Source organism: Doryrhamphus excisus, chromosome 14 (genome assembly GCF_030265055.1).
Source record: "Doryrhamphus excisus isolate RoL2022-K1 chromosome 14, RoL_Dexc_1.0, whole genome shotgun sequence".
Lineage (NCBI taxonomy): Eukaryota > Metazoa > Chordata > Actinopteri > Syngnathiformes > Syngnathidae > Doryrhamphus > Doryrhamphus excisus.
The window spans coordinates 14319605-14339519 of NC_080479.1; the positions used below are offsets into that span (position 1 = coordinate 14319605).

The 19915-nt window shown below is 40.9% G+C and overlaps 1 protein-coding gene across 6 annotated transcripts; it reads right to left on the reverse strand.

The window, feature by feature from the left end:
- Positions 1-565: 565 nt before the first annotated feature.
- On the reverse strand, positions 566-19901 carry kiaa0319l (KIAA0319-like ortholog). Of its 6 annotated transcripts, none has more exons than XM_058046269.1 (27): positions 19754-19901; positions 19298-19438; positions 17811-17975; positions 17696-17732; positions 17442-17624; positions 16452-16555; positions 14578-14816; positions 14417-14485; positions 14022-14244; positions 12531-12650; positions 12221-12318; positions 11411-11498; positions 10288-10380; positions 10057-10189; positions 9022-9127; positions 8656-8778; positions 8428-8551; positions 8181-8313; positions 6779-6927; positions 6147-6298; positions 5810-5948; positions 5538-5697; positions 4460-4602; positions 4260-4382; positions 4092-4182; positions 3147-3238; positions 566-2962 (listed from the first exon to the last, which is right to left on the reverse strand). In XM_058046269.1, the coding sequence occupies exons 6-27, from the start codon at positions 16543-16545 to the stop codon at positions 2766-2768; spliced, it is 2889 nt and encodes a 962-aa protein (XP_057902252.1). In that variant the 5' UTR covers positions 16546-16555; positions 17442-17624; positions 17696-17732; positions 17811-17975; positions 19298-19438; positions 19754-19901; the 3' UTR covers positions 566-2765. The 6 variants fall into 6 exon arrangements, with proteins under 6 accessions (XP_057902252.1, XP_057902253.1, XP_057902247.1 ...); XM_058046264.1 differs by having other exon boundaries at positions 567-2962; positions 14578-14846; XM_058046266.1 differs by having other exon boundaries at positions 567-2962; positions 14578-14846; positions 19185-19438.
- Positions 19902-19915: the final 14 nt, after the last annotated feature.

Sequence of the window (19915 nt, forward strand, 5' to 3'; positions counted from 1 at the left end):
ATAACAGGCATGTCCTTCCTCTTTCCTAGTGTATATTTTTTTTCTATTGAAAAATTGCATGCGTTTAACACAATTCCTGCATAACATAGCTATGTAAATACAGGAAAATGTTTATGCAAAAGTGTCTCCATACTTTTGACTGCAACTACCACTGGCATAATTAATACAAACCATAACTTAGAGCTGGTGGTTGGCACTAATGGAAATTATTTACATTTGCAATGTTCCATTTTGTTCATTCATTCATTTTCTACCGCGGGGGGTGCTGTCTTTGGGTGAGAAAGGCGGGGTACACCCTGGACTGGTCGCCGCCCAATCACAGGGCACATATAGACAAACAACCATTCACACTCACATTCATACCTATGGACAATTTGGAGTCACCAATTAACCTAGCATGTTTTTGGAATGTGGGAGGAAACCGGAGTACCCGGAGAAAACCCACGCATGCACAGGGAGAACATGCAAACTCCACACAGAGATGGCCGAGGGTGGAATTGAACCCTGGTCTCCTAGCTGTGAGGTCTGCGCGCTAGCCACTAGACCGCCGTGCCGCCCCCGTTTTGTTCATAAGGGATGTTATTTCATTCAGTCGCACTGCATGTTATTTTATTTCACACTAAAGAAACATGGTTTAAAAAGTGGTAGGAAAACATTGCATTTATAATAATAATAATAATAATGCATACCATAATGATAACATCCTTAAAATAACTGGCCTTGTTCTCACAAGAAAAACAGACTTTCTGTTACTGACCGACTCTTTTTTTTTTTAATCTATCTGTAATCTCTCACCACGGCAAATCTGTTCCACAAGCACAAAACAGATTAGAACTGTGTTAACCAAACAAGTAAAAAAAACAAAAACATGCAGGCTACACAGTGCATCTGCTACTTGGTGTGATTTGTTTGGTTAACAAGTTACTTAAATAAATAATTTCTCATGAATCCATAATAATCCTTATGAACCTTTAAATATGGTTAACATTATTAGAGCCCTCTAGACATAAAACAACACCCCTACAGTCACCTTTACACTTGTATTACCCAATATAGTACACATAATGAGAGAAAATACATTTAAAAACACAAGACTCATGCTTGTGTGTGTATTGCTGTAAATGTGTTGCGGTGGCACAGACAGGAAGTGATGTCAGCGTTGAGTTTTGCGTGTTACAGCCTCAACAGGAGCCCCGTGTTAGGGATTCTTGTGCCCGCTGTGGGATCATTCAAATCTGCAATTGAAGCCTGTTGTTTCCAGCAATAAAGTCTGGTGCTTGTGTGTCACTGAACATTGACACTCAGTGACCAGAATACTATATATCCCATTCCAGAGAGTTCTGCAATGTCTTATTTGTATTTTAGTTCATTTATATGCTTGAAAATGCTTAATTTAGGCAAAACGACGACTATTTCCTGATGTAAATAAAGACCGCCAAGAACAAAATGAAACTCTTTATTCTAATTCCCAGATTATCCAGTTGTATCAGGTCACACAGAACACAAGAGTAATCCTTCACTCGTTTAAAAACAATTTTTTAAAAAGACTATCCCTTCATTTCTCCTTTTGTCTGCATATCTTCACAGTGAACTCCAGCAATGTCACACCCAATTCCAAATGTCAATACACGGGCAGTTTTTGTTTCAATATTGTTGTCGGCACTTGGGTGTGCTTCATTTGACTGTGCCTTCGATGCAGCACAGGTTAACAAATTAACAAAAAAAACGGCAAGTTATGAGGAGATGACTTTGCTGCAAAGCATGAAGAACGATAGCTTCACATTTCGCGTAGAGACAGTGACGTAACCCTTTTTTTTTGACATTCAATACGTGAACAGTGACTGAAAATGTGGAAATCAACTTCCAGGCTCATGTGTGCATGCAAAGTGATCACAAAGTGGAAAGTCATTTGGTTTAAAGCGCCTTTCACACATACAAACTTCAACATTAAGCTATGCCAGGGAAGTAAATCACATTGTTTAAATAGTGTGTGTGTGTGTGTGTGTGGTTATGGTGTATGCAGGACTACTCTTTTAAGAAAAATATATACGTTTATGGAAAGAATTCATTTGGTTTCAGCTTATTCTTCACAGAATGGCTAATAAATGTCATTCAAGATGGCTGGAAGGATATTAATAGGTAATGACTGAACCAAGCAGAAACAATGGAGATTCTATTGAAAGTGCATGAAACATTTATGGATTATTAACAAAGTGGTGTTCATTCAGTGTTTATGTATTCCAGTGGCTTCATAAAAGCAGCATTTTGGCTCCACGTGTTTGACTGAACCTTCATAACACCCAACATAAACCTTAACACATTCATACAATGCTCAGAAGCAGAACGTTTGGCACATACTGTACACACGCACACACACACAACACCTACAGTGCATTCATGCAGGTGATGATTCCGCAACAGTATTGGACCAGAAGTGCAAGCTGCACTTTTTGTTGTTGTTTTCCTTCCTGTAAGTTGAGCATGGGACTCATGGGCAGTGTTTGGAACAGTGTGAAGACAGGAGGAGGAAGCAGAGCAAGTATCAAGTGGGCTTGCTGGTTTTAGCTTGTCCGATGATCATGTTTCCCAGGCATTCAAAACACAGTGTTCGCTCCCAAAATAACAGTATTTTCCTCCATGTTGGCTCATTGTGGATTTTTCTTATACTGTAACAGCGCGACATAGTTCTAGTTTTTTCCTCGGATGAGTGTGTGTGTGTGTGTGTGTGTGAGGGTAAAGAGAGGCGAGCTTCACCTTCTCGTTTGCTATAGCAGCTCTTCTCTGTGCTTCTTTCCCCTCGCCGGACCCTGGCCGTTCCTTAAGGAGCCGTTTTGAGGTCGGAGAAGATGCCCTCGCTCCTGCTCCATCCATGGTACCCCGACCTGCCCGTCATCGCTGTCCAGGTCAGAGTCGGAGTGCATGAGGGCAGAAGAGGTGGGGGCGGGTACTGGCTTGATACGGCCTGGGTAGGTTGGACACAGAGCGCTGTTACCCATTGAAAACCAGTAGTGATTAAAAATAAATAAATCAGCTTCCATGCATATTTTAGTGCAAAAATATCCCCACAAATGTGTCTGACTGGTACTCATAATGCATAGCTTGGTCGTTCCATGTGTGTTCCCAACAAATGCTAACATGGTTCTTACCAGCTCTGTGTGGTTGCAGCTCCAGGCTGTCTTGCTCATCAGCTTCCAGCATTTTGTATCGGCTTTTGCTTCTGCGTGCTTTGCTCTTACGTCTTTACAGCAAAGAGAGAAAACACGCACACACACACACACACAGTATTGTTCATTCGTCAAATCTCACCATCTCCATGAATGGCAACAGGTAAGTTACACAGGTTAATTGTGTACATTCTGCCATCTAACAGAAGAGCATTTAATTCTTCTGCATTCATTTGTTAATAGATAATCATTTTGTGAACAATTACCAAATTTCTCAAACTATAAGTTGCACTTAAAAAAAAAAATGTTGTGAACCAAGGAGTGAACATTACAGTTGACAGTCACAAGAGGGAGCTCTACTGTTGTATGATGAATTCAATGCATTTCAGTGATATGGAATGAGATCGGGAGCTTGGTGAACTTCATTCATTCATTCATTTTCTACCGCTTTTCCTCACGGGGGTGCTGGAGCCTATCCCAGTGACTCAGGCGATAGGCGGGGCACATATAGACAAACAACCATTCACACTCACATTCATAACTATGGACAATTTGGAGTCGCTAATTAACCTCGCATGTTTTTGGAATGTGGGAGGAAACCAGAGTACCCGGAGAAAACCCATGCATGCACGGGGAGAACATGCAAACTCCACACAGAGATGGCCGAGGGCGGAATTGAACCCTGGTCTCCTAGCTGTGAGGTCTGCGCGCTAACCACTGCAGCAAAGCTTGGTGAACATGACTATTAATGTGCTACAGTAACATATCGGACACCTATTCAGCCTGTTGTTCTGTGTGCTACTGTGTAGTTTGTATTTTGTATTTATTGTAATTTTTTGTAACCTTTAAAAAGCAGCCCAAACTAGTCACTGGTCAGTAAGCATAAACATGCAAACATATTTTATTGATTTTAAAGAAGAATCTCACCTGTTACAGCAACACACCACGCCCCAGACAACTGTTGCCACAGCAACCACAATCATAAAGGATGCTATGGTTACATACAGAACGCTCCACTCTGAAAAAAATACAATTAAATTGAAAAGGAATACGTGTATGGCTAGTGAGAGGTACAGAGTATACGAGTCATCTTACCACAGTTGCTCTCGGCATCGCCAAGCTGAGCTCTGATGAAGTTCTCCATCCAGAAAGGTTGACAGACGCATCGTCGTGTGAAGGAGTCACACTCGCCATGACTGGAGCAGTTCAGCTGGCAGACTGAGGATGAAAATATTCAACAATGAAACGACGCTGTAGGAAACGCATTTGACCCTTAAAGGAAGCACATTACTCACTGACTGTGTCCACCCGCCGCGTCTTGTAAATGAGAAAGTCATTCTTCTGTTTACGCAGCTTGTTTCGCAGGCTGAGTGCAACGCTTTGGCCAGACAGAGGAGGGCGCCCTGGACCACCTGACACCAGGAACACCAACCGGGTACTACCATAACAAACAAACATAACATGAAAAAGCAGCACTTTCAATATGCAAAAACATGGAGGAAAAAATAATACAGTCATCCCTCGTTTATCGTGGTTCAATGGCTCCAGAACCTTGACAAGCAAATTTCCGAAAAGCAGGATTCTTTAGATTAAGAGAGTACAACTTTCTAAATAAAATTTCAACACTATTAGAGCCCTGTAGACATGAAATCTTTATACTCCTATTACCGAATATAGTAGACATACGAGAAAATGAGACACAATATACACCAGTGGGAACGTTCCTTGTTGTTTCTTTTTAACTTGGGGGGTTTCTATTCTGGGTGGCTACTGTGACTCCTTTTGACCAGTGTAGAATACTACCAGTTTTCTGAATGTTTCTTTTGTATTGTATTTCATACAATTATAATGAATAAATGCTTAATTTAGTCCATAAAAACTAAGTAAAATGTATGTAAACAAGCATATTTTTGGACTAATCAGAGGCAACGAGGGTCGCGGGGGTGCTGGAGCCTATCCCAGCTGTCTTCGGGCGAGAGGCGGGGTACACCCTGGACTGGTGGCCAGCCAATCACAGGGCACATATAGACAAACAACCATTCACACTCACATTCATACCTATGGATAATTTGGAGTCGCCAATTAACCTAGCATGTTTTTGGAATGTGGGAGGAAACCGGAGTACCCGGAGAAAACCCACACATGCACGGGGAGAACATGCAAACTCCACACGGAGATAGCCACAGGGTGGAATTGAACCTTGGTCTCCTAGCTGTGAGGTCTGCGCGCTAACCACTCGACCGCCTTCCCGCCGATATTAATTCATTTATTTTTAAAAACCGTGAAGCCGTGTAATTCGAAGCACGATGCGGCGAGGGATGACTGTAGTCATTAAAAAAAAAAAACTTAGTTCCTCCTTTCATGACGACTCACCTGTGTTCATTGAACGCACTGATCTCTCTAACAATGATGTCGCTATCAAGCACGCCAAGCAACACACCAACCTGGCGTAGCAGCATGTCACGCTGACGGTGGGAAACCTGCGTTATGGGCACCTCTAAGACCAGCTCCACCTGGTCACGCTCCCATGGGTCTGATAGCGGACAGAGGGGGAGGGGGGACTTAGCTGTGGTACCTTATCTTCAGCATTTTAATACTACTCTTGCTTTGGATGTACTCAGTGGCTGTATTGTATTTGTGCTTACCTGGTTTGACCTCCACCGTGCCGCTGTCTGTGCTGCTCTGACCTTTACTGTCAGCTACAGTCAGGGTGAATCTGTAGTTGCCCTCCACCAGGTTTCCCAGAAACAACACTGCTTGGTGATCAGAGTTGTTCAGCACATCCTGTGGAACAAGTGGTCGTCATGATTGCACAATGAAATGTATTTAAAAAGTTAACACCGCTTCCATTTCCTGTTCGGCAGGTACATTTCAACAGTCTCCACCTTTGTTGAAAACAGTTGACAACTGAGCTCAAACAACAGCTACTTTTGTAGTCAATGGAACTATCGCGTATGTCAGCAAAGTAATGTGTTGTCTCACCCCCGCCGCAGGGCTGCTGTCATCTCTGGTCCACAGGTAGCTGACGCCGCCTTTGTCATCGGTCGAGTGAGACCCATCCATGGTGGCTGTCCGCAAAGGTAGAGAAACTGGTGGACTGGAAACCACGCGAGCCACAGGTGGCTGGTCCAGTTCTATGAACCATGAAATAATGGTAATGGTAATGGTTTTATTTCATTTGAACATGCATCAGATTACAATTGAATGCATCACATAATCAGTTCACAGTTCCACATGTCCAAAAGGAGTAGGAAGAAGCAAAGCTTGTTAAATCCTACCCCTCCATCTGGTACTTTTACAATCAGTAACTGTTACATTTGTTCACTTCCTGCTTTCCTAATATAATTTACGTTTTTTATTAATTTTTCTAATAAATAATAAAGATTATTTTGCTCATTGTGATGGCACTGGTTAGCTCTACCAAACAAAAATGTGGTTAGCACCACCTAAAGAAAAACTACTACTTAAATTTACTGACTATCATGAACCGAGCAGTGACATTACGATCAACAGCAGCAAGAGGGCGCTATAGGCTTGTGACAGCTCGACGCTGAATTTCATGCCTATAAAATTGCTAAATTTACCACCCGAAAATGGAAGAGTACGCCGCCTACCTTCTCTGACAATCACGGTGACCGTGTCGCTACTTTGCAGCTTCCTCTCATCCGTCACAGTCAGGGTGAACTCGTAGGTGCCGACCTCTAGACCGGTTACTGTGGCAACAGCGCTGTCTGCGTTCTCAATCTTCACACCACCAGGACCCCTGGCAGAGGGACACACGACAAAGAGTGACACATAAATCATAGCAGGAAGGATGTATCGGTCCAACAACATCTATATACAGTGGAACTGTTTATGTTGACGCCTCTCGGGTCGGCTGACTGATGCAGGCGTAAGCGGTTCTGAATTTAATTGCAATGGAAACCAATCATTGTTTGCACATTGATTCTCGCCAGAGACATAAGGAGAACAAGCATCATAACATTGCGACACCAACTTAGACGGGTTGCAAAGGATATTCACCCCTCGCTACATCGCAGTTGGAACATCGCTTCCTCACACAATCACATTTTTTTTACATTTATTTAAATATTGAAAGACATATCATATGCAGTATTCTGGTCACTGAGAGGAAATAAATCTCCCATTCCAGTGTGGAAGTGGTAAATTTTAGCTTCTTACTTTGAGACACTAAATGTAGAACAAATAACAACGCTAACAGGTTAGCTTGCCATGCTTAAGTGGCAGCCATCTTTTATGTCCCTGCAGAGATCCTGTACCCTAGTCGCAAAAATTGAAAAATTTTTTTGAATCCTATCCACCCATCTATTTTCTATACCGCTTATCCTCACCAGGGTTGCCAGGGTATGCTGGAGCCTATCCCAGCTGTCTTCGAGCGAGAGAGGTGGGGTACACCCTGGACTGGTGGCCAGCCAATCACAGGGCACATATAGACAACAACCATTCACACTCACATTCATACCTATGGACAATTATTTGGAGTCACCAATTAACCTAGCATGTTTTTGGAATGTGGGAGGAAACCGGAGTACCCGGAGAAAACCCACGCATGCACAGGGAGAACCCTGGTCTCCTAGCTGTGAGGTCTGTATGCTAACCACTCGACTGCCGTGCAACCCCACGACAAATAATAATATAATACAAAATAAATAAGCAATAAATGTGCAATGTTAACCGGTAAAGTACTTTTTTTGTTTGTTTGGACAATTTGGGAGTCGCCAATTAACCTAGCATGTTTTTGGAATATGGGAGGAAACCGGTGTACCCTGGGAATACCCACGCACGCACGGGGAGAACATGCAAACTCCACACAGAGATGCCCAACGAGAGATTCGAACCCAGGTCTCCTCACTGTGTGGCCGTGTGGCCCTATTGAATCCTACTACATGAAAATCCACTTCTCACAGCCAGGCTTGGACCCAATTAACAATGATAAATAAGGGATGACTGCATTAAACTCATCACATTAGTGGATGCTGTTAGTGTATCACTGACTTTGTCTGTTTCCAGTGGAAGGTGGCAATCTTCTGGTCATCCCTGCTCTTACTGCCATCCAGCGTAGTTCGATCGACTGGTAATGTCAGTTCCTTTTCCGGCCCCGCATCTGCCTCCGGCGGTTTATTGTTTTCTTGAGAAAAATATGAGGAAGCGGGGGTAAGTGGACAGACAAGAACCTTATCAGAATCCATCTCACATTGTAATCGAGCATGTGGGCGGTGTCACGTGACCTGCATGTGTTTACCTGGCTGGACAATAACTGTAACCTGGGCTTTTGCCTGCTGTCCGGCTGAGTCTGTCACCGTCAGCTGGAAAGTGTAGTCTCCCTCCTTCATGGCCGACAGCTGCAAGATGGGCGTACGCACACCCTGAAAAAAAAAAACACAAAACACACAGCTGTTGATCTTACTCATAAAATATAAGTTGTGTCCTATAAGAACCTAATAAAGAAAAACTAAAACAATAAACTCACTTGCATCTCCACCACCTTGTCTTTACTCTCAGGGCTGAGGGACCACTCGTAGGCGAGCGAGTCGTGGTCGTCTGTGCTCTGGTTGCCGTACAAAGTGATGGAGTTACGTGGCAGAGTGATGACCTGAATTAGGAAAAAAAAGGATGAATGCTAAAATGCTTGTTTTACATATATAAAGTAGCAATAACAGGTCTTTTTTATTTATGTTGTAGCATAAACATCATCACTATGTGTTGTTTTCATTCAGGAATACATGCTAGAATTTTTTAATAGGCTCATTCCACACCCTTCCATAAAAATACAAACTAATAGATAACTTGCTAATATCCATATGTTGCATCACTACCACGTGTAAAAAAAGCTGACCTGGTTAGGGCCGGCGATGGCCACAGGGCTGTAATCCTTGGCTTTGTTGACAGACAGGGTGGCTTGAGTGGAATCTTGGGCACCATCTGAGTCGGTCACAGTCAAGCTGGTGACAAAAAAACACAGAAACAAATATTAAAATTTTTGATCACTTTTAAAAATTAATCCTAACCCTAACCCAGATCCAACCAGGAATTTCCACCAAGTATGATTCCTTTTTAATAAATAAATTATTTTCCAATTACAACCATCCAAATATTTGTTTTTATATTATTAGAGCCTTCTAGGCATGAAAAATACACCCCGTCTACACTCCTATTACCCAATATAGTAGAAATAAACCTGCAATAACAGCCTGTCTGGTGCTTGTGTGTCTCACCAAACATTACAGTTAAAATTACTGACACCTGGTGACCAGTGTAGAATACTACCCATCATTTCAGCCTATTTATATTATTTTTTATGCTTAAAAACACTCAATATAGGCAAAATATACATAAAATGTGCGTAAATATTAATATTGCTGATTAATAATAGGCCGTATTCGACCAAGTCACAGCATGATATAGTGAAGCTGCGATACTCCAAGTTCAAAGTGGCATTTGTGCTGATATTTTGACATATCTTTTCATGGGATATATTTGGATTTTAGTGCATTTATGCTTGCTTTATGCTTACAAAATAATTCCTTATAATATAGGCAAAAAATACACATAAAATGTGTTTAAATATGAATATTGCTGATTAATAATAGGCTGTATTCGACCAAGTCACAGCATGATATAGTGAAGCTGCGATACTCCAAGTGCAAAGTGGCATTTGATATATCTTTTCATGGCATATATTTGGATTTTAGTGCATTTAGACATGTTTATGTTTGTAAAATAATTCCTTATAATATAGGCAAAATATATACATAAATGTGAGTTTAATGATCATGTTTTACATCCAGTGTTGAATTACTTTTGAGTGTTAGTGCTAAAAAGATACATTAATAGTTTTTCTTTGTTTATGTCAAGCAGCGTGAATGCGCACTTGAATGTGTAGTTCCCCGGCACCAAGTTGGTGAGAGTGAGGACGGCCGTGTTAGCGAAGACCTTCTCCTCCCTGAGAGGACCTTTCACCTCTTCCCAGTGCCACGCCACCACTTTATCATCATCTGTGCTCTCTGAAAAGACAGGAAAAAGAGTCTGTGTTAAGAGGGCAGTTTCGGTATGTCGTTTATGTATGGTGGGTGGGCGGGGGGGGTTAATTGTGAAAACTCACGGCTGCCGTCTATCACTGTAGAGCTTGTTGGCAAGGAGATCTCTTGGAACTTTGGGGAAACTACAGCAACAGGGGGCTTGTTTACCCGCGGCTCTGTCAGGTGGAAAACAACAACTTAACGTGCTTAGCGAGCTGGAAATCGGCCGTCACTTGAGACACAAAATCTATTTAAACAAACTTGTGTACTACGCAACCATAAAATATACAGTTTGTGGGCTCTAAATTGACACACTCGCATACATTTATAAATCATAATCTGTCTTATTTCACACTGTCCAATTACTGTCATGATTACAATACCTCTACTTATTTTAAGAGGCTTCTATCAAATAGAATTTTATGTGTCTCCATTGTACTCTATGTATAGTCTTCATTCAGTGTTGTAGTGATGACAACACCTATTGCTATTTGCTCATGCAGTTTTTCTGGTTTTGCATGTGTTTGTTCACGCAGGGTAATTTTTGAAAAGGCCGGACCGCTTCCACTTTCAGTTGAATTACTATGTAAAAAGTAGGCAACGTTTACTTTCAAATGATTTCTACATGACTTAAGTATATAAAATATCTATGCATCACTCCCACATGTTATATATTTAAGCATAATGAATGTATTTTTTCCCCAAATTGCGCATTTTCCAGCAAAAAAGGACTAAATTAGCTAAAACATAACTAAAGTACAGGTCATTCAGACCACCATTCAATTTGAGAATGTAGTAATTCTACATTGGTAACTTGGGATATAATAATATAAATATATAAATTTAATAATCATAAGGTTACTGTACACATAGGTTACTGAGTTACATAGCCGACAACAAGCTAAACCTCAACTCTGAAATCCCGACATCACTTCCTGTCCACCACTGATTCTGTCCCCTCACAAGGTAAAACTCTTAATATATACAGTACTACAGTATATTAGGTAACATAAACATTAAGGTGACTATAGGGGTGTTATTTCATGTCTCGCTGTCTCTATTGATGTTAAAAAAAACTTATTGTAACTATTAAAATATTCTATTTATAAAGAAGAAATGATACTTTGCAAAAATTCACTTATCGCTGTACGGTCTGGAACCAATTAACAACAATAAATGAGGTGTTACAGTTTGGTCAAAACTTACCTGGCTTGACAGTAACATTGACGTAACATTCTCCATGGGCGCCCTCCCCGTCCACCGTCACCTCAAACTCATACAGGCCGACGGTCAGCTGAGAGAACAGATATAGAGATCACCAAAGTGAAAAAGGAAGTGACTTTATACTGAAACCTCACAATCGAAAGGTTGTTTGTGAAACGTTTGACTTTAAAGGGGAATGATAATGCTCATTTCAGAAACAGGATCCTAGCCAGGCAATATTTCAAGTTTCTTTTAATAATATACCATAGCGCACCAATATATATAAGCCACACCCACAAAATTTTAAGAAGATTTAAAAAATATTTGTAAATATGTTGGCCACCCCAGCCTATAGGTCACATAGCGTAATACAACAAAAGCAAAGTAGTCTTCGTCAGCATCACAATTGAGCAGCCTCATAATCCCTTCATCACACACTTTGTCAGCCTCTCTCTTGAGTATCACTTTTGTCAAATTAGCTGTTTAGCTTGAGCTGCACACAGTAACACACTTAAAACTTAAAATTTCTCAGATCAAAACACCATCGCTCCAAAGACTCCAAAACGTGATATTAGCAGTGATAGCAGTGATATTAGCTATATTAGCATATAGCACTACTTTCTGAAGCTGCACTCTAAGCATCATGGGAGTTGAAAATTATACACATCACTGTACAAGCTGCAGGGTTCAAGCTGTGAGGGGAAAAAAAAATTACGGTACTCCATAAATCTCAAGTCGTATCCAGGGTAAATTGTACATGTACAAAAACATGTACATTAGCCTGAAAGATAGAAACAAACATGAAGGAAGTACCTTGCTGAGTTTCAGGGACTGGCTGTGTTTGCCTTCCATTTCCCCACTGTAATCTTTGGGATGCGTAATCAGACGCCAGTCAAACGCATAGTTCGTATCTGTCGGTTTATAACGGGATAAAAAGTATTCATGCGTTTAATTCATTCCATCAGACAAGGACGCTTTAGACAGGCCGGATTCTTATCTTGAGTCAGTCAGGTGTGTCAAGACGGGATGATTGAATTAACGTACATGACAGTAAATATTCATAATAATAATAATAACTTTTGCAGGCTGCAGACATACAATGAAGTAATATATCTGGTGTTACCTGCCGGGGGTGTTGGCACCACGAAGGCGTTGAGCTCGACTTCGCTGCGTGGTAGCGTGACCTCAACGCTCTCCCCCGCTGACACAACCAGCTCCCTCACTGCTGTGGTAAACACACAATCTGAGATGAAGCCAACAGTACAACAAGGTTGGCACAACTAGGAAAAAGTGTTGGCCGGCACATCTTATTTTCATTTTGGATAAGATGCCAAATGTTAGACCCCTTTTAGCCTCTGTGTAGTATATAGTACTACTGTATACCAGGGACGACTTGCTGTGACACAGTATACAGTACACATCTGAAGTCCCATCACATTCCTGCGTACAACCCTGTTGAAGTTTTGGTGCGATACTTAGATAGACTTCCTTTATTGTCATTGCGCAATAACACAGCAGTGAAATTGCCAACGAAATGTTGTCTGGCTCCCGTATAATAATAAATCATAATAATAATGTGAAGAATAAATAGATGACATCAAATATGAACAACAATGTACAGCGTAAACAGTAAATTGCACAAATAATTTAAAGAATTTTGAATGAATAATAGCGGCACGGTGGAGGAGTGGTTAGCGCACAGACCTCACAGCTAGGAGACTAGGGTTCAATTCCACCCTTGGAGTTTGCATGTTCTCCCCGTGCATGCGTGGGTTTTCTCCGGGTACTCCGGTTTCCTCCCACATTCCAAAAACATGCTAGGTTAATTGGCGACTCCAAATTGTCCATAGGTATGAATGTGAGTGTGAATGGTTGTTTGTCTATATGTGCCCTGTGATTGGCTGGCCACCAGTCCAGGGTGTACCCCGCCTCTCGCCCGAAGACAGCTGGGATAGGCTCCAGCACACCCCCGCGACCCTCGTGAGGAAAAGCGGTAGAAAATGAATGAATGAATGAATAAATAATAATAATTTAAAGTTTTGAGTATGGGCAGGTAGAGGGGCTTATTTGGCATTCAGCAGTCTGATGGCCAGGGGGAAGTAGTTGTCTCTAAACCTGGTTATTCTACAGTCCATGCTGGGGGTGTGTGGGGTCAGAGTAGAGTATTTACAGTAGGTACTTAAGAGTATGAGTACTTAGAGTATGAGTATGTTGTACTTAAGAGTATGTGTATTGCAAAAAACAGCCTTGATACATAATTAATAGGGGTGTCACAAGATCTCGCCAGACTAAAATGGCTGTATGGTGGACTAGTGGTTAGCAAGTGAGGAAAAGCGGCATTGAACGTCTGTTTCCTTGTCTCTTGCCTCCAAACAGACCGGAAGAGGGTTCACTTTGTGCCTAGCTATACATGTTGCATAGAACAATGGCATGAAAGGAGTGAGCCCTTCTGCTTTGCCTGTCATACAGTCTCTTTGTCTTGGTGGGTGGAGACGGGGCCAGTAGCATACACACAGTAAGTGCAGAGGAGTATAACATTGTAGATTGCAATATATTATGTATTTTTTAGATTGTTTTCCCATTGTACTTTACATAAAAGTAATGTTTTTCTCACCAGCCTGTGTCGGAGCGGTGGTGACGCCACTGGTGTTGGAAGACACAGCAGCCTCGGTGGCGTCTTCGATGGTGGAGTTTTGCTGTAAGGGAGCTGAGGCGCGTTCACTGGTCCTGTTGCTTAGGTGGCTGAGGTCCCTCTGTTCTGCTTGTGGAACCACGCTGGTGCTGGCCGCTAACGCTGTTGGGTACGGGTGTGCCGTACCCGCCTTTGCAGGGTTTTCCTGAGCGATATTACGAGAAAAGGTTAACATTTAAAAGTGTTCATGGCCAGAAATTTCAGTATAAAATCAACAATAATGATAATGTAGTGACCGAGTTCTGTGTTGTCCGACTGTCTGTGAAGCCGTGAATGCATCAGCACTTGTGTATGTCTACACTCTGCAATATTCTTACCGTGCTAGTCTGTTCTGTATGTGGTTCTTGTGCACGACGAAACCTCCTCCTCTTTTTTGTGGAAGGACCCTTTAGAAAATGCACACCAAAAAATATCAATACAGTATGCTGAATCACAGCTAATTCTATTTCCTGTAATGGTAATATGACATCAGTCCTACCTTGGCGAGCATTTGAAAGAGGCCAAGCGACTCATGATGAGGCTGGGATAAATGAAAGATTGGGCAGCCGCCCCTCAATGAGCAACGAAGAAGCACGCATCGTCCATTGAGGATCCACACGGCGCCGCAGCTGGGATTCAAGCAGCAGGCCTCCCAACACGTCCCCCCGCCTTTCCCCTCCGCAAGAGGGTACCAACCCATGCCGAGGACACTGCTCCATTCGATGCCCAGCACCCCGCCTGTAACACGGCAGAGATCTGCTGATACACCTGGAAGGAGACGCAGATTGAAACTGAAAGTCATTGTATAGTCCTGTTTATTCTAATTTGAAGCATTTTTGAAGCACAAAAGCCGACATACTGTAGAGACACGCCTTGGGGAAAACTGCTGCATCAGCAGCAGAGAGAGGAAATTAGGCTTTTCCCTGACTAAACAAGCCACTGATTAAAGCCAACAGCACATTACGCAATCAAGACACAACTCCGCCCTCTGAGCCATCCCCGTACAAGCAGTCTAATCTGTCAGCGCAGTAGGCTGCTGCAGTCTGTTGCTCCTTAATGAAATTACCACCCAGCTGAGATGGGTGATATTGTAGATAGATAGATAGACTTTCTTTATTGTCATTGCGCAATAACACAGCAGTGAAATTGCCGACGAAATGTCGTTGCCTGGCTCCCGTATAATAAAAATATTTTTTTTAAATAAATAAATAAAAAATACAAAAAAAGTAAAATAAAAATGTGGAGAATAAATAGATTACATCAAATATGAACAACAATGTACAGCGTAAACAGTAAATTGCACAAATAATTTAAAAAACATAAAATAAATAATAATAAAATAATTTAAATAATAATTTTTTTAATCCAAATATGACCAACAATGTACAGCGTAAACAGTAAATTGCACAAATAATTTAAATCATAAAATAAATAATAAAATAATTTAAATAATAATAATTTAAATTATAATTTTTTTAATCCAAATATGACATCAAATATTAACAACAATGTACAGCGTAAACAGTAAATTGCACAAATAATTAAAAACATAAAATAAATAATAATAAATAATTTAAATCATAATAATTTAAATAACTTTTTAATCCAAATATGACATCAAATATGAACAACAGTGTACAGCGTAAACAGTAAATTGCACAAATAATTTAAATCATAAAATAAATAATAATAAAATAATTTAAATAAAAAAAAAATTAATCCAACATTTAAAAATAAATTTTAATAATAACATTTTAAAAAAGCAAACAGCAACAATAATGTGGGAGCAATGAAACACAAACACACCTCAAGTGCAATGGTGTCCAAACTTTTTCCACTGAGGGACACTTTTTTTTTTTTTTGGTTAAACACGGCTCTTGGGACAGAGTTTGGACACCCCTGCTCTAGTGTAAGGGTCAGATCAGGATCAGACTATGACGCACTAGAGCCGCTGAGAACTGGAAAAGCTTTCTCCCACAAAACAGCTGATTGTTTGATAAAAAAAAAACATGTTGGCTTCTGTTCAGTCACCCCACCCCTTGTCCACTCTTCTTCTACCCCCTCACATTCAATGCACACACACACACACACACACATCCACTCACACAGAGCACTTATTGTTCTGTTTCACGTTGTAAATCACTGAATAAATGGACACATACACAAGAGGGAAGCCAACAGCCCTCTACTCTGATACTCTGATGGACCAACAAAAAAACAAAAAAGAGGATTCAAAAAGGATGGGAACACACCTTAAGTAAGCATCGTGACTGTGTCGCCGCTCTCAAACAGTTCAACAGGCACAGATGCTGGTCGGTTATCAGTTCTGTCAATAAATGTGCTTTAAAAGGGTTTTCATTGAGTTTGTTTTACCTGTGGGAGTGGCCAAGAGCCAGAGGTGGGTGAGCGGCAGCAGGATGAGATGAGGTAAACTCCACGAGAGCCCATGCTGGTATGCAGAGGACATTGTAAAAAACCTGCAAGGAGGAAGAAACATTAGTGTTTTTTTGTTTTTTTTTTAAATTAGAGCAGAGGTGTCAAAACACCAGTTCGAGGCCCTTTATAGCACACAAAAATGACATTAAAAACAGCCTGCATCACAACAAAAAAAATCTACCAAAAATACATTGCTGTGTATTTGGATAATCAGGAAACTTATTAATTCAAACTTTAAAAAAAAATAAAATAATGGTCATATCACCTCATACTTCAGTATGTGACTTTATTAAGTCAAAATTAAAATTAAAATTAAAATTAAAATTAAAATTAAAATTAAAATTAAAATTAAAATTAAAATTAAAATTAAAATTAAAATTAAAATTAAAATTAAAATTAAAATTAAAAAAACAAACAAAAAAAACCTTAAACTATATTAGGAAAGCAGGAAGTGAACAAATGTAACAGTTACTGATTGTAAAAGTACCAGATGGAGGGGTAGGATTTAATAAGCTTGGCTTCTTCCTACTCCTTTTGGACATGTGGAACTGTGAAATGATTATGTGATGCATTCAATTGTAATCTGATGCATGTTCAAATGAAATAAAACTGAAATAAACTACCATAACTTTTGATATAAAAAAGGAGAAAATGAATCTCAAATTTTGTATGAAGTCATCCTGGAAGTGACGTCATGCTGGCTTTATAAGACATGAAGATAACGTCAGTTTATGTTGGCACACACCTGCTTTAGACGAACTGGAAATGCAAGTGCTAACCGTGTAAATGAATTACGACATGTAGAACACAATTACAAGGCATGCTGCAAAGAGCCGACACTCAGAGTTGCATGGGTTGGCCGTGTATTTCTCATAAAGGTGCCAAAAAATTCTACCAACTGAAACCTGCTGACAGCGCCACGTCTACCTTTTTCCCGGCGGGCCAGGCTGCGTGAAGGTGGAGGTGAGGGAAGTCAGGGGGCAGTGTGGGGCTAGGTCGGCAGCAAGGTGCTTTGGGGGGATGGATAAAGGTCGATCAACACAAACGCTGTGTGGAGGAGCTCCAACATGGCCGTCGACGGAATCTTCACTCTATTAGATGCTCAAAAGACTGGAACAACAACAACAACAGAACATGAAACATTACCAGGTATATTAAAATGGTGATGAGCAGACACAAACCTGATGACATGATCTGCCTCCATCCCGCTCCAGAAGCCTCAAAGACAAAAACATAATCAAGGTAACAACACAATCCAGACCAATGTCACATGTCAACATGTGCAAGTCTGGTCACCTGAGCTGAATGACGAGCTACACTTTTCCAGCAGAACAATGATCTATCTGTGTGATAAAGGGGCACAAGATGTCCGTCCCTCCGCGTCTCGTCTTGTCTCATCAGCACCCTGTTTGCTTCGAAGCAGGTACAGGCTTCTCTTCAAGGCCAAAACCTACGCAAAGGCTGTTAAAGGAAAGAAACGCATTTTATACTTTCACAAAATTACAGTCACGTAGCATGAAACTGTGCATCATTGTCTTTGCAACAGTGACAATAAAGTTATATTTTATTCCATTCTGTTCTATTGCAGTGAAAGTAAGTTTCAATGGAAAAAGTTTGGACACCCCTGATTTATTAGATGTTTTGAGGCTATTTTTTTTTGTGGATGAGGGGCCACATCGCGGGGGTGCTGGAGCCTATCCCAGCTGTCTTCAGGCAAGCACCTGAACTGGTCGCCAACCAATCACAGGGCACATATAGACAAACAATCATTCACACTCACATTCATACCTATGGACAATTTGGAGTCGCCAATTAACCTAGCATGTTTTTGGAATGTGGGAGGAAACCGGAGTACCCGGAGAAAACCCATGCATGCACGGGGAGAACATGCAAACTCCACACAGAGATGGCCGAGGGTGGAATTGAACCCTGGTCTCCTAGCTGTGAGGTCTGCGCGCTAACCACACAAAGTTTTTTTTCCAACCAAAAAAGTGTAAGACCTCCACCGCCGGCTAGCATGTTTAATCAATAGTAGTTTACAAAAATTAAAATATATTTATGTTTTTCACATTTACTGCACCAAATTTGGGGGAAATTGTTGTTGGAATGACTGAGCTCTCACACACAAAAATCAACAAAAATAGGGTACACACTCAATGAGCGCTAATATTAGTAGCCCAATCACTATCAAAACAACATAACTCGTGCACTTGTTGTATGGGTTGTAGTTTGCATACCCAAAACAGGAAGAGGAGCAGGATTAAATGCTTGTAGAAAGCATTCATTTCTTTTTATGCAGGATGTGAACTAAATTTAAATGGAAAAAAATGTATGTCAAAATGTAGAAGATATGATGTGAATGAATTAATTATCAGTAACATACATGGAGCTGGCAGAGAATTAACTCCACTTCTTCCTATTCCTTTTCAGACATGTTGAATTGTGCAAATCTAACCACGTGACTTTCCTTAATGTAAGTTGCTATCACAATACCATATCATACATTTAATGTAAGATGGTGTCTGTGTGTATGTGTGTGTGTGTGCATTTTAGCAGGTGTTTAGGTTAGATTGGTTGCCGCATATGTCCACTGCATTAACACGATGTTACAAACCATTGATTCATATCCTATGTATCAAATATTGACAGCTGTACAATAATGTATTTTACCTGTGTAATTCAGGATCCCCGCTTTATAACACCTTGAGGCTAACAGCTGCTGACATCTCTTATCACTTATTTACAAACCACGAGATCCACGCGTGGGTTTTTTTTTTTTTTACCTGCACCATTCCAGAGGAAAACAAGGCGCCAGACATCACACTGGTCTTGCACTTCGCTCGGCCGTTGTGGCGTATTAAATCCTCCTTGTACCCCCACGGTGCAGTAAATTGGGTCACTATTGCGCTCGCCTACAGCTGACTCTGTAATCACAGTCAAGCACTGTTACGCTTTAAACGTATTTCCGGCGTTCTGCTTTCCACAATAAAATACCTATAGCTGCAAGGGTATTAACGTTTTACGGGCAATATGGATATATAACAATGTAAATACTCCACAAAGCGAAGTGAATACATTTACCGGTATACGGTTGGGTATGAATGATCATTTCTGGAGGTTATATTCAAAATATGACGCTCCAGTAGTCAATGAAGGACACTTCCTTAATCCTACTGCTTCCGGTCTGCGTCATCTGCTTTCTGCTGTCAAAGACAAAAATACGAGACAAGCACACTTACCTTGTATTTCCTTTGTTGGACACAATTGTAGCATATAATTCTATAAAGCCAAGAAACTGTAGAATGACAACTCTGTACGACTTCGCCACAGCGACGTTTGCAACACGGACCAAAATGGCGCAGGCACCTGCTAACTATCCTGGTTGCTATTGGCTGGCTTAT

Excerpts from the sequence above, each read along its gene's own strand:
- kiaa0319l (XM_058046270.1), bottom strand. The coding sequence starts at position 16,545 with ATGTCCTCTGCATACCAGCATGGGCTCTCGTGGAGTTTACCTCATCTC. Across the intron at positions 6,928-8,180 it reads TTCCACTGGAAACAGACAAA|GGGTCCTGGTGGTGTGAAGA; the intron begins GTCAGTGATACA and ends TCCCTCTGCCAG. Across the intron at positions 4,603-5,537 it reads AGTGCGTTCAATGAACACAG|TACCCGGTTGGTGTTCCTGG; the intron begins GTGAGTCGTCAT and ends TTGTTATGGTAG.